The sequence below is a fragment of the Chinchilla lanigera genome, unplaced genomic scaffold (genome assembly GCF_000276665.1).
Source record: "Chinchilla lanigera isolate Chin_1 unplaced genomic scaffold, ChiLan1.0 scaffold00050, whole genome shotgun sequence".
NCBI lineage: Eukaryota > Metazoa > Chordata > Mammalia > Rodentia > Chinchillidae > Chinchilla > Chinchilla lanigera.
In genome coordinates, this window is record NW_004955451.1 from 14,243,034 (window position 1) to 14,264,536 (window position 21,503).

The window sequence follows — 21,503 nt, forward strand, 5'->3', positions numbered from 1 at the left end:
GCTGTGAAGATTGAATGGGTTCATTTGGTGGTTTTTTGTTTTGTCATTATGCAATCCAGGCTGGCCTTGAACCCACTACGGAGCCCAGCTGGTTGTAGAACCTGTGCTCCTCCTGCCTCAGCCTCTGGAGCTTTGGGATTACAGGCATCCATCAGGTGCAATGGCTTAATTTGTGTGAAGGAGTTTTGTGACACAGGCCTATAGTCCTAGCACCCAGGAGGCTGAGATAGGAGGACCCCTGGGAGTTCAAGGCCAGCCTGGGCTACATATTGAGACCCTGTCTCAAAAACAAAACAAAACAAAACAAAAAGAATGAAAAGAAAGAAGAATGAGAGGGTAGTTTAAAATACTATTCTTATTCATAATTATTTTTTGTTTTGTTTTGTTTTTTCCGGTACCGGGAATGGAACTCACGACCTTGCGCTTGCCAGGCAGGCAATCTGCCGCTGAGCTAAGTCCCCAGCCCCTTATAATTATCTTTTGCATGAAGATAAAAGGCTAAATTACCAGTAAGAGCCATGGGGCCATCTCAAAGCGAAAGGCACTTTCAGGTCCATAGATCTGAAGAGTGGAGGTAGTAACTCAAAACGGAAGAACTAGTGCTGTAGTCTCAGACATGAGTTTGACTCTTAGCTGAGCAACTGGTGGGATTATAGCTTTGTTACCATAAATTGTTCATCTCTGCGTCTGGGCTTCCTTATCTGTAAAATAGGCCATGAGGCTGTGCTGTCCTGTTGGGCAGCTATGAGGATTAGAGATAACGTATGCGATATGCCTGGCACGAAGTCTACACCCTAAAAAGCAGGAGCATTGTTAAGACACTAAAGGACCTTAGGTTGCAATATTCCTACATTCACCCTTTGCCCTTTAAAAAATATCCTTACCCTACTACTTTAAAAGACTTCTTATATGAGGTGTGCTAAAATGCGTTTGCACTGGAACCTGGGAGGTGGGAATGTTTGTTCAATCAGTTTAGGAAGGTTTAGGGGTTTTTTATTGTTCGTTTGTTTGGTCTTTTTGAGACAGGGTCTGGCTATGCAGTTCAGGCTGGCCCTGAGCTCTTTGTAGCCCAGGCTGGTCTCGAAATCCCAACGATCCTCCTGCCTCAGCCTTCCGAGTGCTGGGATTACAGGCGTGCGCCATCACGCTCGGCTAGATTTAGGTTTAAGAAACTTTAAAAAAATTTTTGGTAAGCTCCATCTCAAAAAACCTTTCCCCAGCTGGACAACCGAGAGGCTTATCGCGAGAGTTTGGCGGAGCGCGTTTCTTGGGCCTGTCCGGTTCTCGCGTTGTTTGATCCAATAGTAGGGATAGGCGAAAGGGGAGCTCGAAGTATCGCGAGATTTGCGAGACTCTCGCGATGTTTTTGCGTTTGCCCCTCCCCCCTCCTTGAAGTGCCGTTTCGGTTTAATCTAGTGTGACTGAGTGTGAGGGAGCGAGTGTGAGTGTGTGTGTGTGTGAGGTATTGAGGTGAGGCAGAGACTAGAAAAGGGGGCTCCCTCAGGAGCGAGGGACAAAGGGGGCGTGAGTCACCTCAGCCGCGGGACCCCGGCGACAGGAAGCTGCTCTGAAGCGGGCCACCGGGAAGGGGAAGGGCCCTCGCAGTGCTCACAGGGCCCCAGAGCCGGAGTCGGCCCCGCAGGCTTTCTACTTCCTCGAGCTCCCGGCAGCCGGGCCTGAGGAGAGTGGCTCGGCGGGGCGCGGGGAAGGACGAGCTCTCGCAGGTCCGCCGCGAGGAACTCCAGTCTCCTTCGCCCCGTCTCCCCGCGCCTCATGTAGGAGGGCGCCGAGGCGGCGGGAGGGGGAGGAGCCCGGCCGCGCGTCCCTTCCCTCCCAGCCCCTGCGAGGGGCGCTCGGGGGGCGTGCAGTTGGGCCGGGGACGGGAGGGGCGGCTTCCTGCGGCGCCGGGGAACTTCTCCCCGTCTTCGGGCCGGGGCGAAGGTAATGCCCAATTCCGAGAGACATGGGGGCAAGAAGGACGCGAGTGGAGGAGCTTCTGGAACTTCGCAGCCGTCATCGGGAGGTGGCAGCGCGAACAGCAGAGAGCGTCACCGCTTGGTGTCGAAGCACAAGCGGCACAAGTCCAAGCACTCCAAAGACATGGGCTTGGTGACCCCAGAAGCAGCACCCTTGGGCACAGTTATCAAACCTTTGGTGGAGTACGATGACATCAGCTCTGATTCAGACACCTTCTCTGACGACATGGCCTTCAAATTAGACAGGAGGGAGAACGAAGACCGTCGTGGGACGGATCGGAGCGACCGCCTGCACAGACATCGTCACCACCAGCACAGACGTTCCCGGGACTTGCTAAAAACAAAACAGACCGAGAAAGAAAAGAACCAGGAAGTCTCCAGCAAGTCGGGGTCGATGAAGGACCGGACCTCAGGAAGTTCCAAGCGTTCAAATGAGGAGAATGATGACTATGGGAAGGCGCAGCTGTCCAAAAGCAGCAGCAAGGAATCGAGGTCGTCCAAGCTCCATAAGGAGAAGACCCGGAAGGAACGCGAGCTGAAGTCTGGACACAAGGACCGGGGTAAAAGTCATCGGAAAAGGGAAACACCCAAAAGTTACAAAACGGTGGACAGCCCCAAACGGAGGTCCCGGAGCCCCCACAGGAAATGGTCTGACAGCTCCAAACAAGATGACAGCCCCTCCGGCGCCTCTTACGGCCAAGATTATGACCTTAGTCCCCCGAGATCTCACACCTCTAGCAATTACGACTCCTACAAGAAGAGTCCTGGAAGTACCTCAAGAAGGCAGTCGATCAGCCCACCTTACAAGGAGCCTTCTGCCTACCAGTCCAGCACCCGGTCGCCCAGTCCTTACAGTAGGCGACAGAGGTCTGTGAGCCCCTATAGTCGGAGACGGTCGTCCAGCTATGAAAGGAGCGGCTCTTACAGCGGGAGATCACCCAGTCCCTATGGTCGAAGACGATCCAGCAGCCCTTTCCTGAGCAAGCGGTCTCTGAGTCGGAGCCCCCTCCCCAGGTAAGCTGTCTTCTAGGGTGGGTTGTGAGGGACTGGCAGCTGTGATAACATTTTGTTTAAGTCTCCAGTGTGCATCATTGACTAGGATACTTTGCTGCTGCCTAGTCATTCAAGTAGGTGAATCTGGTCTTTGCTTAACCCAGAATTGGAGAAGTACAGATTTCATTTGCTTCCAACTGCTAAAGGTAGGTAACTACTTTCAGAAATAGCTTCGGTTGTAAGCTTCGGTGTGGGAAAAAACATGCTTCTGCCCAGTTAGTGCATGGTGTTGCTGTAGTACCCCCACAGCTTCTCTAGCTATATCTGGGTTTATTTTTTTTATTTTATTTTTTTTTACTTTTTAAAATTTTTTTTTGTCTTTTTGGGACAGGGTCTCACCATGCAGTTCAGGCTAGCTCACTTTGTAGCCCAGGCTGGTCTCGAACTTGCAACGATCCTCCTGCCTCAGCTTTCCCAGTGCTGGGATTACAGGCCGATGCCCGGCTCCGCTATTTCTGTTCTTTTGGTTTACATTTTTGCAAATCATCTTGGTATTAGTGCTTAATTGGAGACTTGAGAAATTCCTAATTTTCATTTGTAGTATTATCCTGAATACCTTGCCTAGGTCATCCTACCATTTGTGCTGTCTGCTGAGTGCCCAAAGCTTTAAGTGTATTCATTGCTTAATTAACACTCTTAAAACGGAAAAAAGGGTCTTACAACAGACATTTGAGTGGAAACAGCTGATCAGGCAGTCTTATTATTATTATTATTTTTTTGTCTTTTTGAGACAGGGTCTCACTATGCAGTTCAGGCTGGCCTTGAGCTCACTTTGTAGCCCAGGCTGGCCTCGAATTCCCAGCAATCCTCCTGCCTCAGCCTCCCAAGTGCTGGGATTACAAGCGTGCACCACCACACCCAACTAGGCAGTCTAATTTTTGACAGTAGAGTGTAGAAGAAATGTGTTCCAAGGACAGTTTGTTTTTTTGTAGGGAATTTTTTTTTTCTTTTCTTTTTTATTTGTCTTTTTGAGGCAGGGTCTCGCTATGCAGTTCAGGCTGGCCTTCAGCTCGCTTTGTATTCCAGGCTAGTCTCAACCTCACGACAATCCTCCTGCCTCAGCCTCCCAAGTGCTACGATTACAGGCGTGTGCCACCACACCTGGCTCTATTTTTTTTCTAGAAAATCAAAAACTAGAAATCAAACTCAGGACCTTGTGCTTGCCAGGCAGTCGCTGTGCCACTGAACTATATCCGTATGGTACCTCTATTGACATACCTTGTGAGCACTGGCAAGTTTCAGAATTTTTCCCTACAAATATGGTAATCCTTCATTATGATTTTTTTTTTTTTTTTTTGAGACAGGTTATCTCTGTAGTTCAGACTGGCCTTGAACTCACCATGTAGCCTACAGTGGCCTCAAACTTGTGGCAGTCCTCTTTCCTCAGCCTTCTGAGTGCTGGGATTACAGGCATGCACCACCACGCCCAGCTCACCGTGAAATTTTTGCAAGAAAGTCATGTTAGTTTGAAATTTCAACATCGGAGTGAATTACCTGTGGAAAACTCTTCTTATTGTTAGGACGTAAAGAACTGCACCTTCTTTGTAGACTCACCTCTAATCACAAAAGCAGAACATGAGCTTTAGTTAGACGTAAGTGGAATTCTAGTGTTGTTTTGTGACTTTGGCAAATGATTTACTTTTTCATGCCTAAGTTTCTTCATGTGTAAAATGGGGATAATTGCCTATTTCTGAGATTGTTGGATTAAATTAATAAATATGAAGTGCATAACATGGTACTTTATACATAATTCTGCTCAGTCACTTCTGTGAGGATAGTGTGGAACATTTTTTGAAACTTTCAAAAAATGAAATGATGTTAACTTGAAGAAATCCTTCCAAGTGTTTTATATGTCAGTATACTTTTTGCTAACTTAAAGTTACAGTTCTTAACATGGATTTGTTGAACTGCAAAGCTTCTATCTGTCAGGGGCTGAGGTTTCTTAGTATTTTTCCCCATTTCACCTTAAAAATTTCTCAAACAGAGATTGAAAGAATTAAGTGAATAGCTATGTATTTAACACCTAGATTATACGGACAATATTTTTTTGTTTTGTTTTGTTTTTTTCTGGTACCAGGAATCGAACTCATGACCTTGCGCTTGCCAGACAGGCGCTGTGCCACTGAGCTAAATCCCCAGCCCCTATACAGTTAATATTTGCTATGCATTTTACTACGTATCTGTTGCTGTCTCCATGAGTTCCTCTCTTGTTTTATCTCAAATTAAGTTCCATTTGTCAGCATACTTTAAATATTTTAGCATGTGTATTATTGCTTAGTATCCCAATATTTTTGGAGGGCTGAAGGGTAAAATTATGTACAGTGAAATGCAGGTGTATCTTTTGTAAAATTGCATAGTTTTTCTTTTTTCCTTTCCATTTTCTTTCCTTTGTTTTTTTTGAGACAGTGTCTAGTTGTGTAGTTCAGGCTGGCTATGTAGCCCAGGCCTTGAACTTGTGGCAGTCCTCCTGCGTCAGCCTCCTAAGTGCTGGATTTACAGTTGTGTGCCACCACACCCAGCAAAATTACATAGTTTTCTTTTTTTTTTTTTTTTTTTTTTTTTGGTTTTTTGTTTGTTTGTCTTTTTTTTGTTTTTTTTTTTTTTTTTTTTTTTTTTTAGGGTAATTCAGGCTGGCTTTGAACTCACTGTGTAGCCCAGGCTGTCCTCAAACTCATGGTGACCTTCTGCCTCCTCAGCTTCCCAAGTGCTGGGATTACAGGTGTAGTCACCACAGCCAACAAAATTGCATTGTTTTTAAAGGAAGCCTATGAAGTAGTCTCAATATTTTTGAGAGAGTATTTCCATTAAGGCATTTTGAAGACTTTTTAACTGTTAGGGGGTGTAGAAATAGAGAAGGCTAAACCAGTAGAGCAAATATCAGTTAAAAACTGGCAGAAATTCCTTTGGATTCTTAGAGAAAATAGCAAACCTGAAGTTCTCTTAGGTGGATTGAGGAACCAATACGCTCTAATTGAAACTAGTGCAGCAGTAGCAAAAATAAATCTAGAAAGAGCTGGGTGTGGTGACACACATCTGTGATTCCCACACTCTGGAGGCTGAGGCAGGCAGATCACTGTGAGCTGGAGACCATCCTGGGCTACATAAACAAGTTCAAGGCAAGCCTGCACTACATAGTGAGAGCCTGTCTCAAAAAAACAAACAACAACAAAAAAAAATCTAGAGAGAATTGGAGACATAATGAGATGGTAGAAGATACAAATATGGATGTTACATAATATTCCCAGAGCTGTGTGGATGTTGGCTGGAAATGCTTTGGCACAAAAGCAGTGTTGCCAGGTGTGGCACATGCCTATAATCCCAGCACTTGGGAGGCTGAGGCAGGAGGATCGTTGTGAGTTCGAGACCAGCCTGGGCTACAAAGTGAGGCCAGCCTGAACTGCATAGCATGATCCTGTCTCAAAAAGACAAAAAAGAAAAGCAGTGTCTATGTATACCGAATTATCAATGATTAATGGTACCGATTTCATTCCAAATGTGTGGTACCTTAAAATTCAGGGGAAAAGTGCATGTATTTTAACAGACATATTACTTATTGGTGCCTGTATTTATGTATTTCTTATCTCCTTCCCCCCTTTTTAGAGTGGACCTAAAAGTCAACAATAGCATTTGTATTGTTAGAAATATCACAAGTAGATGACCACTCAGATGTTCTATTTACAGTAAGCTGTTTAAACATCAAGGGTTTGTAGCAGAGTTCCTTAGGAAGATTGGGTCATGCTGAAAGACGAAAGAAACAGTAGTTGGTAGTACATGGTAGCTAGCATTACTTAGTGTTTAGGATTTTGGGCATTTACTCTGGGACAGAGATGTTTCATTTTAGCTATAAGTTACACAGAGAATAGTTTCAACCAATTATTTCTAAGAGATGTATTAGTTTTCTTAAGGATGAGTATTTGGTAAATCTACAAGTACTTTCAATATCTTACATCATGATGTTCATGTATACGTTGTTTTTCATAGCGTTAATTGCAATAATAATTTTATATGTCTAATTTTTGGAGTAAACTTCCTAAAAACGGTATAGGTGAAAGAAAACTATGACCACCACATGAATGTTTCTCTTACATATATATGCTTTTTTTGTTTGTTTGTGTGGGTGGATGGTGGTTTTTTATTTTGATGCAGAGTCTTGGTGTGTAGTTTAGGTTGTCCTTGACCTCGCTAGCCAGACTGGCTTTGAACTACTAGAGATCCTCCTGCCTCTGCCTCAGCCTTCCACGTGCTGGAATTACAGGCATGTGCCACTAGACCTGGCTTTTGTTCTGTTTGTTTTGAAATATTTTGATTCATGTCAGTTTTATCAGTGATCAAAGTAAAGAGAGATAGTGATAAACTGGAATAAGAACAATTTGTTTTATAGTAATGGGCAAATTATGTCTTGTACAGTCATCTTTTTTTCAGTCACATTTTTGGGATTGTTTTGTTTGTTTTTTGGTTTTACTTCATTTGGGGCTTAAGGAGGTTAAGCTTTCATAAAATGTAAAAGGAATTAAAAAGATGGGGTTTTAGGTTAAAATAATCCGTCCCATAGATTTCCAGATTTTATTTACTAGTCCTTATGAAGAAAACTAGGTACATACAATAGTATCTTGCTTTTGAGTGCCTAAAAAGTTGACTGAAAGTCATTTCATATTAAAAGGATCAGGAGCTCTTATATTTTGAAAACTTCTAATAAATTATTACCATTATTTTTATTTTATTTTTTTGAGACAAGGTCTCACTATGTAGTTCAGGCTAGCTTTGAACTTACTGTGTAGCCCAGGCTGGCCTTGAACTCACAGAGATCCTCCTGCCTCAGCCTCCTGAGTGCAGAGACTACAGGTGTGCGCCACCATGCCCAGCTAACATTTTCTTATTTACATTCTTTTTTAAAATTACATTCTTGTTTTTTGTTTTTTTTTTCTGGTACCAGGAATCGAACTCACAACCTCACACTTGCCAGCCAGGCGCTGTGCCGCTGAGCTAAATCCCCAGCCCCTAAACTTACATTCTTATAGATGTTAACGTTTATATACTGGGGTTTGTCTACCATGGCACAACTTTTTTTATTTCTTTTTGTCTTTCTGGGACAGGGTCTTACCATGCAGTTCAGGCTGGCCTTGAGATCACTTTGTAGCCCAGGCTGGTCTTGAACTCACAATGATCCTCCTATCTCAGTCTCCCGAGTTCTGGTATTATAGGCATGCGCCACCACACCTGGCCTGGCACAACTTTTTGTAGGCTAAGGCTACAAAAAACATTTTCTTGGGGCTGAGGATTTAGCTCAGCCTGGCAAGCGCAAAGTCATGAGTTCGATTCCCTGTACCAGAAAAAAAAACAAAAAACATTTTCCTAGGATCTGCCTATTAAATAGCTCACTATTTAAAGTTAGGGCATGTTAGTTACCTTTAACTTCCTGACTGATGACTCACCTTTACTATAGAGTATGTCTTTTGTTATCCTCATTTCACTGTATCAAAGGTTAAAACCAGAACTTGGAAGTAAGGATTGTGAATGTGGCTATTTCTTTTCCAACATTGGAAAGAATATTGATTTACTGTCTTTCAAGTTAATAAGTAGTAGATAATTTTTAATGTTATATGATTCAGGTGTGTTTTCATGTAAGATTTAGTTTTTTCTAATCTGTATTTATTGAATTTTATTTTTTGGATAGTTTTAGATTTATAGAAAAATTACAAAAATAGTAGTGAGAGTTCTAATATATCCTTGCACCTAGTTTCCCTTATGGTAAACACATTATGTAAGTATGGTACATTGGTTTTACACACATACACACACACACACACACACACACACACACACACTCAGTCTCTCTGATTTACCCAAGGGTAAAAGGCATGCTAAGCAAGCACTCTGCCACGAAGTTATATCTCCAGTTCTTTAAATTTTTATTTTGAGACAGGGTCTTGCTAAGTTGTCCAGGTTGGTCTTGAACTTGGGATCCTCCTGCCTTAGCCTCCTGAGTACCTGCTATTACATGCATATAGGACCAGGTATTTGTTAGGAATAATAACTGATACTGATATCTAATTATTAAATGAAGTCTAATAATTTATTCAGATTAGCCTTTACCCTAATATCTTTTCTGTTCAATAATCCAGGCCTCCTTAGGCCTCCTTTGGTTGTTTTGTTTAGTTTTGATACTGGAGATTGAACCCAGGGTCTTCTCTCTGAGCTACCCCCAAACCCTTTTATTTTATTTCTTATTTTTATTTTACTTTTTTGAGACAGGGTCTTGCTATGTAGTTACGGCTGGCCTTAAACTCACTATGTACCCCAGGCTGGCCTGGAATCACAGCAGTCCTGCCTCAGAGCTGGAATTACAGGTGTGGGCCTCTACTCCTGGCTTTATTTTTTGAGACAGGATCTCCTAAGTCATTTAAGTTGCCCAGGCTTGGCTCAAACTTGTGGATCCTCCTGCCTTGCACTCTCAGAGTGCCAGCTGGGATTACAGGCATGCTCCACCATGCCCAGCTAATCTATTTTTGGATTGATAAATTACTCAAAATGGGTTTAAAATTACACTATTTTATAAGTTGTTAGCTGATCTGTTTTATTCTATGTGTTGTAGTAGCCTATCCATTTTAAACTCTCTATTCTTCCAGTAGGAAATCCATGAAGTCCAGAAGTAGAAGTCCTGCATATTCAAGACATTCATCTTCCCATAGTAAAAAGAAGAGATCCGGGTCACGAAGTCGTCATTCCAGTATCTCACCTGTCAGGCTTCCACTGAATTCCAGCCTGGGAGCTGAACTCAGTAGAAAAAAGAAGGAAAGAGCTGCTGCAGCAGCAGCAGCAAAAATGGATGGAAAGGAGTCCAAGGGTTCACCTGTATTTTTGCCTAAAAAAGAGAATAGTTCAGTGGAGGCTAAGGATTCAGGCTTAGAGTCTAAAAAGTTACTCAAAAGTATAAAATTGGAAAAATGTGGCCCAGATACTGAACTGCTAAATGTAACACATTCAAACATAGAGGTCAAAAATTCTTTAGATACAGGGAAAGTAAAGTTGGATGAGAACTCTGAGAAGCATCCTGTTATGAAAGATTTGAAAGTACAGGGAACAAAAGACTCTAAACCCACAACACTGAAAGAGGAGACTATTACTCCAAAGGAGCCAGAGATACCAGAAAAGGAGACCCCTCCACCTCTCCCCACAGTTACCTCTCCGCCTCCTTTACCAACTACCACCCCTCCCCCTCAGACACCCCCATTACCACCTTTGCCTCCACTACCAGCTGTTCCACAGCAACCACCTCTGCCTCCTTCTCAACCAACATTTAGTCAGGTTCCTGCTCCCAGTACTTCAACTTTGCCCTCTTCTACTCACCCAAGGACATCTACTCTATCCTCTCAGGCAAATTCTCAGCCCCCTGTACAGATTTCTGTGAAGACTCAAGTTTCTGTAACAGCTGCTATTCCACATCTGAAAACTTCAACATTGCCTCCTCTGCCTCTGCCACCCTTGTTACCTGGAGACGATGACATAGATAGGTGAGTCTCATAGTTAAATGGAAAAAACCCTCTCAATCTAAGTGTATTTTCTGTTTTAAGCTTTGTTAAACTACCCTACTGCATGACTATTCAGAATGCTTTTATGAGTAGGAAGTGCTTTTGATACTGATGTTTACTTTTCAGTGAAAAAGTCCATTTTCATGATATTATTACTTGGGAAGAAAGAATTAGAATTTGAGGCCTAGAAAACCCATCTTATCATAAGTTTATTTATTTATTTATTTTTTTGTTTTGTTTTGTTTTTGGTTTTTCTCTGGTACCGGGAACTGAACTCACGACCTTGCGCTTGCCAGGCAGGCGCTTTTGCCACTGAGCTAAATCCCCAGCCCCCAAGTTTATTTATTGATAAAGCTAGTTTTAATTATTTTAACAATGTTTTCTCCTCATTTATTTCTCCCCATTTATTTATTTGTTCATTTGTTTTGAGACAGGGTCTTGCTATATAGTTCAAACAGGCCTCGAACTTGAACTTGTAACTGTCTTCATGCCTCACTCAGCCTGCCAACTGCTGGGATTACAGGCATGATTCACCATGCTTGGCTGTTCTGTATTTTGAAAAATTTAATGTTATAAATTAAAATTCAACATAAAAAAGTTAATAGAACAGTTAATTAACATTCCTGTATAATGTACTTCATTAGGTTCACTAGCTATTAACTTTGGTGAGGGAGGGAAGATTGGGATAGGATCTCCCTGTGTAGTCTAGGCTGGCTTTGAGTTTGAGATTCTCTTGTCTTAGCCTCCCAAGCACTGAGATTACAGGTTTACACTACCATGTCTAATGGTTAACATTTTGCCACATTTGTTTTTTTGGATTTGTTTGTTTGTTGTTTTTGTGGTCCTGGGATTTAAGTCAGAACCTTGAATGTGCTAAATGATCAACTCTACCTCTGACCTATATCCTTAGCTGTTTTATTTATTTTATTTGCAATACTGAGGGATTAAACTCAGCACCTTGCACATGCTAGGCAGGTACTCTACTACTGAGCTATATCTTCAGCCCTCCCAGCTCTTTTATTTTAAGACAGTGTCTCCTTAAATTGTCCAGGCTAGCATAGAATTCATAGTTGGCTGCCCAAGTAGCCAGAATTACAGGTGGGTACCACCATGCCTGATCCCACCTTTGTTTTCAGTGCAGAAGATATCTTGACACTTCTAATATTTTGCATGTCTTTTTTATATAATTATAATACTTTCACCATTCTGAAAAACTTAATGTTGTTTTAATAACACAGTATTAATAGTCATAGCAATAACATAACGATAATATTTAAGTAGCCACAGCAGTCTCCAAAATGTTTTCTGTTCTGTTTGAAATGAGGTCTCACTGTGTTATCTGACTGGCCTTGACACCCTCCTGCCATACCTTTCAGGTAGCTGGGATTGTAAAGAAGCACCACTATGCCTGGCTTTCCAAAATGCTGATTTTTTTTTTTGGCAGTATTGCTAATTGAACCAAGGGCCTTCACACTGAGCTACATCCCCCACCTATTTGTTTGTTTGTTTTGCTGTTTTTGTAGTGCTGGGGTTTGAACCCAGGGCCTTATACATGCAAGGCAAGAGCTCTACCACTAAGCCATATGCCCCTACCCATTTTTTTATTTTTTATTTTGAGGCAAAATGAAAATTAGTAAATTACTAGGTTGGGCTTGAAATTACAATCCTGCCTCAGTCTCCCAGGATACTGGATTATAGGCATACACCAGCATGCCTGGCTCTAGAGTGTCTTTGGTTTTTTTTTTTTTTTTTTTGTCTTTTTGAGACAAGGTCTCACTATGCAGTTCAGGCTGGCCTTGAGCTCACTTTGTAGCCCAGGCTGGCCTCGAACTTGTAACGATCCTCTGCCTCAGCCTCCCGAGTGCTGGGATTACAGGCGTGCGCCACCACGTCCAGCCTCAGAGTGTTTTTTATAGCTGGGTTCTTTGGCTGTTGTTTCAGATCCAGCATTCAAACTAGATTTGGAAAAGGGTTGCTTTTAAAAAATTTTTAATTATCCAATAGAAAAAAAGAACAATGTGTTTTAATTATCCTATAAAAAGAAAAGGAACAATATGTAGAATATTTGATAGTGAGAATATAATTCACAATTGGAAGGTTAGAAAAGCTTTAATTTTAATGAGTCCTCTGAAAATTTTGAGAACTGATGATGAAGGATGAATCTGATTTTATCGAAGACAAGAATGAGAAAGTATTTAATTTAATGGCAGGCCTAGATAGGCAAGACCACCAAACATGCGCTAGCAATCACATAAATCACGGCAGTGTTTGTGTTGAGTTTGAGCCCTTCTGTTTTGTGGAAGATGAGTTGCATTTACTGCAACAAACTTTTCCTTAGAAGCATGAGCCAACCGGGCATGGTGGCACACCCCTGTAATCCCAGCATTTAGGAGACTGAGGCAGGAGGATTGCTGTCCTGAACTGCATAACAAGACCCTGTCTCAACAAACAAAGCATGAACCAGCTCCTAAGACTGGTACTTTGTGGGTGACATCAGTAATTTGAATGATGGTTCATTTTAACCCTGAGGTCTGTGTTACTGTAAAAGGTAGATGTAGGGAAAGAGATGTATTTCCTTGTGGTGCTGGGATTGAACACAGGACATGGTATGTGCCAGGCAAACTCTTTATTGTTGAGCTACACCCCTACCCCCACCTTTTTTTGTTTAAGTACGGAAGATGGAACTCAAGGATGCCATACAACTAAGCTATATCTCCAGCTTTTATTATTTGTTTTGAGCTAGGGTAATGCTAAGTTGCACTGGCTGGCCTTAAATGTGTGATCCTCCTGCCTCAGCTTCCAGAGTAGCTAGAATTTTAGAAATACAACATCACATCCAGCTGTAGAATCCTTTAAAAGAATGGCTTGAGCTGGGCGTGGTGGTGCATGCCTGTAATTGCAGCATTCAGGAGGCTGAGGCAGGAGGATTGTTGCGAGTTCGAGGCCAGCCTGGGCTACAAAGTGAGCTCAAGGCCAGCCTGAACTACATAGTGAGACCCTGCCTCAAAAAGACAAAAAAAAAAGATTCCTGTACAGAAAACCAAAACTGTCCTTGGAACAAATTTCTTCTACACTATACTGTCAAAAAAGTAAGATTGTCTTGGGGCTGGGGATTTAGCTCAGTGGCACAGTGCCTGCCTAGCAAGCGCAAGGTCGTGAGTTCGATTCCCAGTACCGGAAAACAAACAAAAAGCAAGAACAACAAAAAATAAGACTGCCTAGCTGGGTGTGGTGGTGCATGCCTGTAATCCCAGCACTTGGGAGGCTGAGGCAGGAGGATTGTTGTGAGTTCAAGGCCATCCTGGGCTATCAAAAGAGCTCAAGGCCAGCTTGAACTGCATAGCGAGACCCTGTCTCAAAAAGACCAAAAAAAAAAAAGAATGGCTTGAGATTTGGGGAGGTAGGTAGCTCAATGGTAGAACATCTGCCTAGCATGTATAAGCTTCCATTCCCACCAGAAAAGAAAGGAAGGGAGGACGGCAGGCAGGTAGGCAGGCAGGCAGGCAAGGAGACAGGCCAGCCGGCCAACCATAGTGGCCAATCTCATCTTTAAAAAAAGTTCCAAATACAGTACTCCAGTAATAATAAGTACTTATGAATTCTGCTACTTTCTAAGAACTATAAAAAAGAGGAAAAGGACTTTATATATAGAAAAATGTAGTTAGGGTTTACAGTGTACTTTTCTGCTTTACTAGGGACTAAACCCAGGGTTTCACATTGATGCTGAGGCAGGAGGATCACAGTTGGTTTTTTGTTTGTTTGTTTTGTTTTGTTTTTCCTTTTTGAAACAGGGTTTCACTCTGCAGCTCAGGCTGGCCTTGAACTCACTTTGTAGCCCAGGCGGGCCTCAAACTTGCACTGATCCTCTTCCCTCAGCCTCCCGAGTGTTGGGATTACAGGTGTGCACCACCACGCCTGGCGAGGATCACAGTTTGAGGCCAGTCTGGACTACATAGTGAATTCAAGGGCAGCCTTGGGAGGCTGAACTACATAACAGGACCCTATCTCCAAAAAGAAAAGATAGGATCTTTCTGAGGTAGCCAAGCTAGACTGGAACTTGCAATCCTATCTCAGCATCCCAGAATGCTGGAATTGCAGATTCATGCCTGGCTCACTTTTATGTAGTTTTGTTGGAAAAGAAGATAAAAGAGACCCTAGCCCATTATGTGCTTACAGAACCTCATTTCGGTTTCCATTGTGACTAGAGTGTCAGTGTGACTAAGAATCTTAATTCTGAAATATTTACTTGGTTAACCAAGTCTGCATGTAACTATTGAACATAACATGTTTCAGAGTAGAGTGCAGATTGCTTTTGTGTATATATGATACTGGGGATTAAACAATGCAGGGCTTCTCATGAGCTACATTCCCAGACCTTTTTATTTTGGGACAGTCTCCTTGAATTGCCTATGCTGAGTTTAAACTTATCATCCTCCTGCCTCACCTTCCCAGAGTATTAGGATTACAGGTGTGCACCATCATGCCCAGTTCAGAGTGTGGCTATCTGTAGATGGAATGATTTTGGTGCTGAAAGCATTCTGTCTTCCAGAATGGAGAGGGGCTACACTGAGACCATTCAGTGTATATATGCGAGGGCTGTCTTTTAAGAGTGTATGAGCCATAGGTGGTAGTGCACACCTGTAATCTGAGCTCCCTGGGAGGCTGAGGTATGAGGTTCATAAATTGAAGCTCACCTTGGACAAGGTAACAAAATCCTGTCTCAACATTTTTAAAACAATTTAAGATGGGATGGAGGATATAGATCAGAGCCAGGGCCTGGGTTAAATCCCCAGTACTATAAAAAAAATTTCTTAAAAAAAGTTCATGCAAGCTGGGTGTGGTAGTGCACACCTGTAATCTCAGCACTCTGGAGACTGAGGCAGGAGGATTGTTGCAAGTTCGAGGCCAGCCTGGGCTTATTACAAAGTGAGCTCAGGGCCAGCCTGAACTGCATAGAGAGACCCTGTCTCAAAAAGATCCCTCCCGCAAAAAAAATAAGTTCATGCATGCTTGTGGTGGTGCTCAGTTGTAGTAGAAGCTTTCAGGAGGCTGAGACAGAAGGACTATAAATTGGGGGCCAGCGTAGGCTGCATAGTGAGTTCAGGGGTGACCTGGACTACTACTTTTTTTTTTTTTTCTGGTCTTTTTATGACAGGGTCTCGCTATGCAGTTCAGGCTGGCCTTGAGCTCACTTTGTAGCCCAGGCTGGTCTCGAACTCACAATGATCTTCCTGCCTCAGCCTCCCGAGTACTGAGATTACAGGCATGCACCACCACGCCCGGCCATCATTTTTTTGTGGGGTGGGGAGGTACCAGGAATCGAACTCATGACCTCAGGCTTGTCAGGCAAGCCCTTACGCCACTGAGCTGTATCTCTGGACCAACCTGGACTACATATTGAGACCCTATCTCCAAAAAAACACAAAACATTTCAATTTATTTATTTATCTATCTATCTATCTTTTTGAGACAGGGTCTTGCTATGCAGTTCAGGCTGCCCTTGAGCTCACTTTGTAGCCCAGGCTGGTCTCAGACTCAAACAATCCTACTGCCTTAGCCTCCTGAGTGCTGAGATTACAAGCGTGCGCTACCACAATCTCACCTGTGGCTCCATTTCATTTTTAAGTTGATGACCTTTTTCTTTTTCTTTATTTTACTTTTTGATGCTACTATGTCTATGTATCAGCTCCTCCTATCTTTGAAATGAAAAATAATTATTATGTAAAGAACCTTCGTTGAAAGACATCTGAGAGCTGTGCGTGGTGGTGCATGTATTTGGAAGGCTGAGGCAGGAGAATTGCCACAAATTTGACGCTAACCTGGACTACATAGAGAGTTTAGGGCCCGCCTGAACTACAAAGCAGGACCCTGTCTCAGAAAATGAAAGGAAAAGAAAGGAAGGAAGGAAAGGAAGGGGAGAAGGAGAAAGTTACATAGGGAAGTGTGTCCCTTTCTACTTTATCCTTTTTATTTTATTACTTTATCCTATTTATTTACTGGTTACTTGAATAAATGAGTAAATAAAACTTTTGAAGGAGCTTAGGTCAAGGTTCCTTGAAATAATAGTGGACCTATAGCTAAGGAAATAGTTGCCGTATAAATGACATAAAGCTTATTATGTTAGAGGACTTGTAATCTTCAAGTAGAGTACTTTTGGTAAAAGAATGAAATTTAACCTTGATTTATTTTGGGTAGGTGTATATTAACCCAGGTGTCAAATGCACACATAAACTTGGCTGATGGTATTTCTTTTTTTTTTTTTTTTTTTTTTTGAGACAGGGTCTCGCTATGCAGTTCAGGCTGGCCTTGAGCTCACTTTGTAGCCCAGGCTGGTCTCAAACTCACAATGATCCTCCTGCCTCAGCCTCTGGAGTGCTGGGATTACAGGCGTGTGCCACCACTCCCCGGCTCGGCTGATGGTATTTCAAAGCCCTTTTTCATTTGTGGTCTACAATGCTTGAATCTGCAAGCAAAGGCTGCCAAACCACCCACCTTTATTCTCTTCATGATGTGGCTCTTAATGGAAATATTCCAGCTTTAAGGAGATCATCTACATACTTTCCATAGCTATTTTAGTGAACCATATGGGTTTTTTTTAGATCATTTTTTCTTTTTTGTGGTACTGAGGATTAAACCCAGAACTATTGCCCAGGGCTGCATCTCAAGCCCTTTTTTATTTTGAGACAGGGTTTTGCTGAGTTGCCCAGGCCGGCCTCTTCCAAACCTCCCAGGGTGCTGAGATTATAGACACGTGCCACTACACCTGACAAAATCTTTTCTCTAGGGTGTGGTGACATACACCAGTAATTCCAGGACTTGGGAGACAGGCAGAATTGCTGTGAGTTCGAGGCCCACCTGAACTACATAGCGAGACCTTTTCTCCAAGAAAAGTATTTTCCCTTGCCCTATTTTTCTAATATATATTTTTTTTTTTTTGAGACTGGTTCTCATTGTATAATTTAGGCTAGCCTTGCACTCGCAATGTAGCTTGGATTGACTTTGAACTTGTAGGGATCCTCCTGCCTCAGCCTCCCCAGCACTGGGATTGTAGATGTGTCCTAGGGCACCTGGCGCTATTAGCTTTTTTTTATCTGGAGTTTACCAGACTTCATTGGAATCTGTGTTCTTTTTTTAATTTATTGTTTTATTTTTTGAGACAGGGTCTTGCTGTGTAGTCTAGGCTGACCTCAAACTTGTGGTGATCCTTCTGCCTCTCCTCTCAAGTACTGGGATCACAAGTGTGCACCACCATGCCTGACTGTATTATTATTATTATTTTTTTTTTTGAGACATGGTCTTACTGTGTAGTCCAGGCTGGCCTTAAACTCACTATGTATCCCAGGTTGGCCTCAAACGTGTAGCAGTTCTCCTACCTCAGCGTTCCAAATGCTGGGATCACAGGTGTGCACCACCATGCCTGACTGTATTATTCTTAAAGGCTGAGTCTCTAAAAATGTTAAGGTTTCTGTAGAAAAGAAAAGATCTTTATGAGCATCAAATTTAATTTCATATTTTGCTGAAACCATGCTTGGGGAGGTGGGAGATGGAGTACTGGCAGTTGAACCCAGGGCCTTCACACTGTTTTATCTATTTATTGATTGGTTGATTGTCTTTTTGAGACAGGGCCTGGCTATGCAGTTCAGGCTGGCCTTCAACTCTCTTTTTAGCCCAGGTTGGCCTCGAACTCACAGCAATCCTCCTTCCTCCGCCTCCTGAGTGCAGGGATTACAGGTGTGTGCCACCATGCCTGGCCACATTATTATTATTATTATTTTTGTACTGGGAATTGAACTTAACGGCCTTGTGCTTGTCAGGCAGGCACTGTGTTGCTGAGCTATATCCCCGGCGACACTGTTTTAAAGCATGGTCTTGCTAAGTTATGCAGGCTAGTGTCGAACTTACTATTGTCCTGCCTCCGCCTCCAAGGAACTGGGACTATAGGCTCAGATTTTTATTTCTAATTTTTAATATAAGTTTCTAAATATCCATGAAATAACTTTTTAAATAAACTACTTTTACGGTAAGGAGAAACATGATCATATTTAAAATAATTTATACTATTAAAACTTGAAAATGGGCTGGGGGTGTAACTCAGTGCTACAGCGCTTGATTAGCATGCAAAGCTGTAAGTTCTATCCCCAGCAACAATGACCCAAAAAAAACCTTGAAAGTGATCCATTGAGAAATGGTTTAAGTTTAAATGATGAATATATGCTGGGCATGGTAGTGCACACCTGTAATCCCAGCACTCAGGAGGCTGAGGCAGGAGGATCCTTGCACATTCAAGACCAGCCTAAGCTATCAAAGTGAACTCAAGGCCAGCCTGAACTGCATAGTGAGACCCTGTCTCAAAAAGACAAAAAAAAAAAAAAGAAAAAAAAAGGTGAATGTATAAATTCTATGTTTTAGAGTTAAATACTTATTATGTATTTATATTGTACCTACAAATGAATCCCATTATCATAATTTCTAAGACACTAAAATTTGGACAGGTCCGTAGCAACCTTTTTAAAAAATACATAACTACTATTATTTAACCTAATTACCATGTGTGAACCTGTGTATAGGTGTAAATGTGAAACCAGGAACTACTCATGCTGATAAGGTATACATCAGCATTTCCTGGTACTGAATCTTCAGGTAATAACTGACATACAGTATCTCCTTCCTTAAGTTAGATGCTATATCTACCATGTCTTGGTCACTATGTAAAGCTGCATGCATCTTAGTGCCTTTCACTGAAGAATATTGGCAATATTGTTGAACATTATATAGTTTTAAGGGTCACCATTAAAGTTTCAGGGTTTTTCATGCATATTTGTTGAAATAGAAATTGACCTCTACTGAAATTGTATGCCCGTAACTTGTTGTACATATCCTATCAGATAGTTAGTTCTTCCTTCTTAAAATAAATATGCAATAAATGTAGTTTTTCAGAAGGAGCGTATAAAGTAAACTTTGGAGGAAACAAACCCTAAATACAAGACAGACTGAACCAAACTTGAGTAACATTTATGAGGCAGTTTGGATACTTGGATTTTTCTTTTTCTTCTAGTGAAACAGAATCAAGAAAATCTATTGCTGAATCATGAGGCATTAAAGTTTATAAAGAATATTCTGACATTTGAGAAATTAAGAATTTTTCCTTCCTAAATATCTTTAAAAGTCTATATTGCATCCTGACTCAAGAGTTTTCTGGTTATAGATCTTGTTCTGAGCTAGAAAAATGTAAGTACAGATTATGATGTTCATCTCTACCAGTAACTCAATAGGAAGTTTCAGGTAATCATTGCATCCTCCATTCATTATTGCCATTCTGGTTAATGTGGTTCAAACTAACCTAGATTCTATTGTTCTGTCTGACTTACAAGGGTTTAAAATGATAAAAACTAGTAAGAAATATAGCTCTTGAGACTGTTCTTGCTGAGCGCGGAGGCGCATGCCTGTAATCCCAGCACTCCAGAGGCTGAGGCAGGAGAATCGTTGCAAGTTCGAGGCCAGCCTGGGCTACAAAGTGAGCTCAAAGTCAGCCTGAACGGGATAGTGAGACCCTGTCTGAAAAAGACCAAAAAGGAAAAAAAAAAAAGACTGTTCTTACATTTTGAATAAATGAGATCTCTTATGGAAAAAAATTAGAATTTCACACAGAAAGGGCATCTGTATACTTTAAAAAGATATATTGCAAGGAATGGATCTGTTCCTTATGGTTCTAGGAAGTATTAAAGCAAAACATCTATTTTCTTATTATCACCTATCAGAAAAGAACTGTGGAGGAGTGGATAGGATTCTGAGATCCTTTTCAACCTTCTGATAATGGAAGAAGTAGAGTTTATTTGTAGCTATGAACTAGTGTCCTGCACTGGAGATGTCTGTCTTTTCTGAGGACACACATGGCACATCTTCATGAATAAATAGTTATGGTTAAAAAAATTGGATCCAAGAATTGACTTTTTTGATCTATTCCAGGAAAGCTATCCTTTTTTTTTACACTGACTACTATAATTTGATGGTTACTACAGTAGGCCTCCTGCTACCAGGTACTTTAATAATTCTGAAATAGTTGCTTGGACTGTTTCTCCTTAGATTTTTAGTATGAGATTTACTTATTTTGTCTGGTCAGAGATGCTTCTACTTTTAAAAAAGTAGAATAATTTAGTACAAAAGGTGATTGAAATACATAGTGAATGTTTACATTTTAAAAAAATCTATTACACTAAAAGACACAATGCTATTAACCCCCTCAAAGTACTCCCTCTTCTTTGAACATACTTATCCCATTGTTCCTGGCCACTTTGTGAAGCAGATCTAGACGTTTTCTTTCATGAAAATTTTTCCATGAGATGTGATAAAAAAATATGGTGAATTCTGCCTTCTGCAGAAAGGTAGACTTATAAAAACATTCACTGTTAGTCTTTATCTTATTCACTGGATCAGGCACCAGTAACTTAGCGCTTCCCCAAAGCCAAAGTAACTGTGAAATAAAAAGTTTGGGTTCAGGACATTGAGGCAGTCATGACACCACCCCAAAAAGACAAAAGAGGACTTCTAGAATTGCTTCAGAAGATTGCAAGAATGATTGGATAAGTGTGTTTGAAGTGCATGTGTGTTTGGGGGGGGGGTCTTCGGAGGGGATAGATGCCAACATGTCTTTTACTATAATAATTTTGTTTTTGTTCTTTGTTTGCTTGTTTGTTTGTTGAGATAGGGTCTCATTATGTAGTTCATACTGGCATTAAACTTACTATGTGTCCCAGGGTGGCAAAGTGATCCTCCTGCTTCAACCTCCCAAGTGCTGGGGTTATAGGTGTGTGCCACCACACCCAGCACTATCCTCTAAGAAGTTTTTAAACATTCACTGTATGCCTCCATCACATTTTATACATTTTTCACTAGTTTTTGATGTCCAACTTAGCTGTATTGTGTGTGTGTGTGTGTGTGTGTGTGT

General features: G+C 41.7%; 1 protein-coding gene across 1 annotated transcript in view; it reads left to right on the top strand.

Moving 5' to 3' along the window:
• Positions 1-1,358: 1,358 nt before the first annotated feature.
• Positions 1,359-21,503, top strand: part of Cdk12 (cyclin-dependent kinase 12) — a gene marked incomplete in the record, with an annotated part of 101,494 nt that continues 81,349 nt past the window's right edge. Inside the window, 2 exon segments of the mRNA XM_013519192.1 lie at positions 1,359-2,990; positions 9,656-10,540. Of these exon segments, the coding sequence (XP_013374646.1) occupies positions 1,945-2,990; positions 9,656-10,540 (1,931 nt within the window).